Raw genomic sequence first — 7,820 nt, forward strand, 5'->3', positions numbered from 1 at the left:
TTAGCGGGTTAATTGGCACTGACAAAGGTCTTGACTTTTGCCTGGGAAACATAACAATTTGTTGACATCTGTAAATATTATGGGGAAATTTTCCAGAGGAATAGCTTCTAGCATACAGCGTATACAAGAAAACACAAAACAAAGTAAACTAAATTATAAGAAAGGTAGTTGAATTCCGTCATATCCTCTTAAATATAAAAAAAAAAAAACTTTGAAAATAAGTATGTCTTGACTTATTCCTACATCGATATTAATATTTTATATTTTCAAACAGAGTATTACAAAATGTATTAAACAAACAGGCTTAAAAATGTTTTTTTCTTTGCCGAAATAACATGTTCCTATAAGCTCGTAGATCATACAAATTCCTTTTGTAGCTACATTTTAAATAAACTTCTAGTTTTTGCACTGTTTATCCATGTTTTTAGAACACAGCAAAATATCTCGAGCTCAAACTAATAAATTCCTAACGTCCCATTGCAATAACCTTGACTCAAGGTCCATGTCCTTGCAGATAAATAAGAAAGGAAAAACAGCAGGATGCAACTGCAGAAAAAAACAGAGTCGAATAACTCACTCAAAACAGCATTGAGTGAGATACGGAACGTGTTGGAAACGAAATGGAACAGACGGAAGATGGAAGAAAACGTCAGAAGAGGAGATAACAGGAAATGGAATGCGACGACAACGGCGAAAAGTTGTTTAAAAAAAAGAACCAAGAAAAAACCGCAAGCAAAACGTTGGCACTTCATAAATGGGCGAGAAAGAGAGGCAACAAGAAACAGAAAGAGATCTCGCTATAGAGGAATAGAGAGGTGCGAGGGAGAAGGCCAAAAGCGCCGACATTTTTAATTGTAAATGAGTTATGACGCGTTCGTCAGAGAGAGAGGTGAGGCGAAGAAAAGAGAGGGGCGCAAGTTGCTGACAGCGCCGCCTTTCTCTCTGTCGCACGTTCACTCCCCCGCCGCTTTTCCAATTGGAAAACGAGAGAGCGAGTGGCGTTTTCACTCAGAGTGTGCGGCCATAGGGCTGTCCCGCTTGTACTCGTGCTTGCAAGGCTCGCTGTAGGGTGGTCTCGCTTGCACCCAAAGCAACCATAGGAGGAAAAACTGGTTTCCCGAGTTTTGCGCCTGCCGTCGTTTTTGGCTTCTCAGCGGCAACAATTTCCTGACACAATTCAGTTCGTCGTCGCCTGCCTTCCGTTGCGCACACACTCAGTCCGCGAGATTCTCAGTTCGCGTGCGCCAAAGATAAGCAAAAGAAAGCAAGAAAGATATAAAGAAACAAGATACTTACACCTTGAAACACACACATATTGCTCGAGTTACCAAAGCTAAAGATGCATCTAGCTTTATAAGTGCCAAGTGTTGAAAAGTGACCAGATACAATACCCCAATACCTTTCCAAGGTATTCCCTAGTTAAAGCCCCATTAAGAACAACATCATACCCTTCAAAATGCTGGTTGGATCTCATCCGTATTTGTGCAACGGGGTGCCCGCCGCCCCCGCAGCACCAAATGCCAGTGGACAGACAACAACAACGGCTAGCAAAAGTGCCGCCGGCTCAGCGACGGACTTCTCCATCGCCGCCATCATGGCTCGCGAAGATGCCTCCAGTCGGGAGTCCTCAATTCGCAGTGCAAGTAAGTCGAGATACATATTGAAATTATCCTAAATAAGAAAGGAATTCTGTGGGAAGCGGTAGAATCATCAATAGGTTGATAGAAACAAATTGTACTTGAAAAAATATATTGTTATGCATCAAAAATTGAATGCCTTGAAGATTAAGTATTTCGATTATATAGTGTTTTTAAAACAAGCTGAGCTTAAGTTACAGATTTACAGCAAAGATACCTTCGAAGTGCATTGAAGAGATGCAGAATATCTTAAAGTTACTTTCTTTTGTGAAGTCCCAAATAGGGTAAAAGGGTATAATTGTCTCGTTTATAACTTCATTTGATAAGCTGCTAAGGCACTTATAACATTTTCATATTATAAGTTCACTAATTAAACAATCTTTAATCATAGTTATATATTTAGATATTCAAGTATATCCTAGCAGTGCTTTCTGTACAAAAACTTACTTAACATACCAGCACATAAAAATCTAGAAATTGCTAAAACAAAAATGGAATTTTTATACGATTAATTCAAATTAAACGTGATTAACAACTCAGCGCCCAAGAAGAGAACCGCAAACTTGACCGGCGAATGCAAACATTATTAGCCACAAGACAATCGCTAATTGATTGCACAACAAATCTATTAAATTACTGTTGTCGCTTTGGGTGCGCAGAGTTCCATTTAATTGCCAATGACAATTAGCAGGCGTTCCGGCCACGTTAAAAGAGAAAAAAACTAGTTCTCTCTGGCCGACGGCATTCGCAATTAAGTCCGAGCCAAAGATCGCGAATCAGATATTTATTAGCGAGCACTTGCAGCGCTCTTTTGTGGCCGATATTATGATAATATGCAAATTGTGCACAGCATCTAAGCGCACGGAATTCATATTTAACAAAGGCCGCTAATTATGTTAATTAATTTTCAACAATGTGCTTCATTTTATTAATTTTACGAGGCGCAGAAAATTAGCGACGGCCGAAATCAAAACAAAATCGCTACGAGGTGTTCGTATTTTACGATCTCTTTATCAAATATGCAGCTTTTTTTAGTTTCATATTTTGTTTTGTTTATTTCTGTGGTCGTTTTCCGTTTGCTTACTTTGCATTTTAACACCTACCGTCTGGGCTCACCTGCAAAAAAACGGGCTGCTTAGTTCTTCCCATCACTTTGTTACCATTTTCGGCTTGTGGAAAGTGGAAAGCGTATGCGAGAGTTCGCCCATGGATGGGCCCAAAAATATTATTCATCAACTTTTCGCACACACCTTGAACGAAAGCCCTCCGCTTTTGTTTATGCAATGGAAAAGAGCAATCGCAGCTAGAGTTTCGGGCTGTTTAATTGCCGATTTGTGTTCAGTTTGCCAATTAAGCCAGCGGTCGTCGTCGCACTGTCTCATTGCAATTGAAACGCGAAGCGAAGCGGAAACTCCAAGAATATGAGACGACTCCACGCTGTCTGCCGCGAAATCAGCTCCACCACTCAATGTTGTCAACGGAAACACGGCCTCGCTTTTTGGCCAAATGCACAGTGGAAAAATCGTTAAAAATACGCACAAGTTATGCCGGAAAAAGTGTTGAAAAATATAGGATACAGTGTGATCTTTAAAGTGTTTATAGATTTTACTTAGCGCTTTTTCCCATGTGCATTGCATTTTAAGTTGCATTAACTCCCAACGAACGGTGTAATTCAGATTTAATTTTCAATTTTCGCTTTTCCCTCTCGTGTCATTTAAGGTCCCATTTCGGTGGAGGATGAGGTTGACGTTGATGTGGTCGACTGCAGCGATGCCGAGGAGCCACCAACTAAGGCGCGTCGTTTGAACCACCATCAGCACCACCAGCATCACCAGCACCACAACAATAACAACAATAACAACAACAACAACAACAATGTGGCACACAAGAGTCGCCACAGCGGTGGCGCCGTGGCACAAACAGCTTCCGCCGAATCCCAATTGAACACCAGCTCGACGAGCAGCCAAGGACGCTGCTCCACACCGCCCCAATCCCCGGGAACGGAGGACAGCGAGGAGCGTTTAACACCGGAACCGGTGCAGAAGGCACCCAAAATTGTTGGCTCCTGCAATTGCGACGATCTGAAGCCGGTGCAGTGCCACCTGGAGACCAAAGAGCTGTGGGATCGCTTTCACGATCTTGGCACCGAGATGATCATCACCAAAACGGGCAGGTAAGCATCCAAACCAGCAACCAGCCATCCATCCATCCATCCATCCAAACCATCAGTCAGTCAGTCGAGTTTAGTGCAAACAGGCATTAGTTTTAAATGGGGGAGCAACGTGGGAGATTTTGGGAGGTAAAAGTTGCTACACAGCCAAACCGATTCTCTTTTCACAAAATATTTTGCATTCATCACTTTTCCGCAAAACTTCTTTATTGAAAAATCAAGTGTCTGCGTGTTCAATCATCAAAGATGTTCAACCTAAGTCAGTTTTTATTTTCAATGCCCATAAATTGGCTCGCCAAATGGTTTTTGCAGTGTCAACAAAAATTTCATGCCATTTGAGGGACTGTGTGGGGTCTGTTTCCTCCAAAAGGGAAACTGTGCAAAAAAAGGAAACATTTGTGTACCTGCGCAGGAAGAAAATGAGAAAATCAGAGCTATGGGCGTTGCTGTTGTCAGCGGGAGAATGGGAACAAGTTCAATCCGAGTGACCACGGGTTGTCCACACCTTTGCTCCCACACACCTGACCACACGCACACAGGTCACACAGATAGACATATATATACACCTTAATGATATTGTAAAAATCACACCTCGCAGTCGCAGACATCAGGGCGGTCCCCGATGTCCGCCTTTGGCCTTTTTGGCCGGAGGTTATGTCACCGTGTTTTGGAGGGACATTAAACCACAGGATGTAGAAGAGAGAGAGGGATACACAGGTTTGTGACTCAAAGAATGAAGGAAGAGTTTCGCTTTTGTCTTCATTGTCTGCACTTGTCAAAGCAGGGAAAATCGAAAAGGAAAATATGGGAAAATCTGGTTGAAGCCCCAGTGTCTGGGCCATAAATAGTCGACTTAACTAGCTGTGTGGCAATAGCAATCCCCAAAAAAGGGAGCATTCAATGAAAGCAAAAATCTAATCGAATTAATTTCATTTGTTACCTCTTCCAGACGCATGTTCCCCACTGTGCGCGTCAGTTTCTCGGGTCCGCTGAGGCAAATCCAGCCCGCCGATCGCTACGCCGTCCTCATGGACATCATCCCCATGGACTCGAAGCGGTATCGGTACGCCTACCATCGCTCCGCCTGGCTGGTGGCCGGCAAGGCCGACCCCGCCCCCCCAGCACGCCTCTACGCCCATCCCGACAGTCCCTTCAGCTGCGAGGCGCTCCGCAAACAAGTTATCTCCTTCGAGAAGGTGAAGCTGACTAATAACGAAATGGATAAGAACGGACAGGTGAGTTGACTTGAGATACCGAGATACTGTGATACTGAGATACTCAGATGCGCAGATACTCAACTGCTGAGACATTCAGATGCTGAGGTAGCGATTAGCCGCGAGTGCTAAATGATTGATAATTTTGCAACACGAAGAAATATTCGCCAAGTTGCGAGTCTGGAGACCTTCGTTGATTAATGTTGCATTGCTGTGAAAATGGAAAATCTTTGAGTTTCGAAGAGAATTTTAGGAAAATATACTTCTTTCTAATTTACAAAAAGTTTTAAAGTATTTTAAAGATAACTTTCATCAGATGTATCAATCATATTTAGCACTTTCCTAATCCCCAGCTATCTAAATTTCAATCGACTTACTACAATGAAACCTTTTCCCTCTTCTCGAATCCTTTCCAGATCGTTTTGAACTCGATGCATCGGTACCAGCCCAGAATCCACTTGGTTCGCTTGAGCCATGGCCAGAGCATTCCGTCTAATCCCAAGGAACTGCAGGACTTGGATCACAAGACCTATGTGTTCCCGGAAACGGTATTCACCGCGGTGACGGCCTATCAGAATCAGCTGATCACCAAGCTGAAGATCGATTCGAATCCGTTCGCCAAGGGCTTCCGCGACTCCTCCCGCCTCACCGACTTCGATCGCGATCCGATGGAGGCGCTGCTCCTGGAGCAGCAGCTCCGCTCGCCACTGCGCCTCTTTCCCGATCCGCTGATGCAACAGTTTGCCGCCCAGGGAGATCCCTCCTCGATGGCGCTGTTCGAGAAGGCACGCCAGCATCTGCAAATGTTTGGCGGCAACTCCCCCTACGCGCAGCTGATGATGCCGCAAATGTATCAAGCGGCAGCAGCGGCAGCTGGACCACCTCCGCCACCCCCTGGCCTGGGCGCCTTCCACATGTTCCAGCAGCAGTGGCCCCAACTTACCGCCGGCTTTTTGGCCAGCGCCAATCAGCAAGCTGCCGCCGCTCAAGCCGCCGCTCAGGCTCAAGCGCAGGCGCAGGCGGCCGCCGCAGCAATGGCCGCCAACCGGACGCCCCCACCCCCGCCCACTGCATCCACGCCATCGTCGACGTCGTCGGGATCGCCGTCGCCCGATATGCGACCGCGCCAGTATCAGCGGTTCAGTCCGTACCAACTGCCAGGTGGTCAGGGGCCGCCCTCCTCCGCCGCCGGCTCGCCGCCCGCGGTAAACGTCTCCCGCAGCCCCACCCACTAAGTTCACAGCCCATGCCACCAAGTTCTTGCCACGAGCAGTATTAAAAAGTGAAAGCACTGGGGTTAAAGGTCGTCTTAAATGCAAAAAAGTTCCTGGAATACGCAGCAAATACTTAAAAAAAAAAGTTAAAAAGATACAATATTTTGGTTCAGGATATAAGAAATCAGGTCTGGCAAATATAAATGCTAAGTTTGTTTTCAGTTCTTGAAATTTCTTAAACTTTAGCTTTATTTTTCAATTTAGACGACTTTTAAACCCAGTGAAAACTAAACAAAAAAAGATAGCCATCTTTTTGAATGTTGTAAATTATTTGTTGTTTATATGAAGGCAAAGCAAAACTTTTCTCTATTTGTTGTAAAAATCTTAAATTATGTATAAGCTGTACAGTTCTTCTCACTTTCCCCTAGAGAATTCTTGTAATCTAGTTTAATTTATTGTACAAATGTTTTAATGTTGTTCGAAAACTCATCTCAGTGTAAAGTTAGAACGAAATTCACTCAAAAACTATGCAAAACAAAAAAATATATATACATAAATAAAACGCTGCACGATTGTAAACTATATATAGCTATGTAGTGTAAGCATAAATCGTTAGTAATGCTATTATATATAATGATATATTCATAGTATTAACAGTAAATTCATAGACGCTTCAGTTAGTTATATTTATCCGGCGAAAACGTAAAGATTTATTTAGCATAAATTAAAGGAGAGTAAAACCATAATCTGTATTCAATGTGAACGCTAAAAAAAAAGTGAAAACACGAAAAATATTTAAACAAAAATTATTAAACAAAAAATATAAAAAAAACACAAACATACAAAAACGAATCAAAAATAAATAAAAATATGTGAACCAAAACTATCAACGATTTTTTAATTGGGATTTTTATAGGATATTTGAACAGAACATTATAGATTTTAATGGTTTCAATTTTCATTTTAAAACGCATTATGAATGCCTATAGCTTTTGGTAATTAATAATAATACGTTCGCAACAATTTTCCCCACATATCGAGTATCGCGAGACTCAAATTACTTTCCCTCTATAAGAAATACTCCACATAAATTACGCATTATAAAGCCCATGAAAAACACTTCAGTTCGCAGGCATGCAAAGTAGCCAGAAATCCTGTTTGAGTTTCTCACACATTATCGCAGATATATCCTGTTCCACATAGGCGTAATTCCTTGGGTGCAAGTGTCGTCCTGCCGGCAGAACAAATTGAAAAACAGACTGAAGGGGTCTGGGAATATGCGCAGCTCAGATACAAAGATACAGATAACCAGATACACACTCTCGTGTTCGACGAATGCATTTTCATGGTCACTCAAAGTGAAATTTTTCACTGGGTCTTTCGGGTGTTCGGAAAATTCGATTGACACGCCAGAGTTTTGGGTCTTAAGTGGAGTCTTGATGGATGATTGGGCACTGGGTCTGGATTTGGGTCTGAGTTTCTGGTGTGGATAAGCGTACCAAAATCGTATTGAAGGAAGGCCTTTGGAAATTTCCACTTTTCCCATTTTGATTGAGGGCCCAAACTAATCGGATATAATAGCATT

The 7,820-nt window shown here is 42.9% G+C and overlaps 1 protein-coding gene across 1 annotated transcript; it reads left to right on the forward strand.

The window, feature by feature from the left end:
• Positions 1-1,190: 1,190 nt before the first annotated feature.
• Positions 1,191-6,380, forward strand: LOC117148251 (T-box protein H15). The gene is made up of 4 exons (XM_033315558.1): positions 1,191-1,643; positions 3,357-3,810; positions 4,757-5,042; positions 5,438-6,380. Exons 1-4 carry the CDS (start codon positions 1,457-1,459, stop codon positions 6,254-6,256), a joined length of 1,746 nt encoding a protein of 581 aa, XP_033171449.1. The 5' UTR covers positions 1,191-1,456; the 3' UTR covers positions 6,257-6,380.
• The last annotated feature ends 1,440 nt before the right edge of the window (positions 6,381-7,820 follow it).

The sequence above is a fragment of the Drosophila mauritiana genome, chromosome 2L, assembly GCF_004382145.1.
Source record: "Drosophila mauritiana strain mau12 chromosome 2L, ASM438214v1, whole genome shotgun sequence".
Classification (NCBI taxonomy): Eukaryota; Metazoa; Arthropoda; class Insecta; order Diptera; family Drosophilidae; genus Drosophila; species Drosophila mauritiana.

Excerpts from the sequence above, each read along its gene's own strand:
- LOC117148251 (XM_033315558.1), top strand. The coding sequence starts at position 1,457 with ATGCTGGTTGGATCTCATCCGTATTTGTGCAACGGGGTGCCCGCCGCC. Across the intron at positions 1,644-3,356 it reads GTCCTCAATTCGCAGTGCAA|GTCCCATTTCGGTGGAGGAT; the intron begins GTAAGTCGAGAT and ends GTGTCATTTAAG. Across the intron at positions 3,811-4,756 it reads ATCATCACCAAAACGGGCAG|ACGCATGTTCCCCACTGTGC; the intron begins GTAAGCATCCAA and ends TACCTCTTCCAG.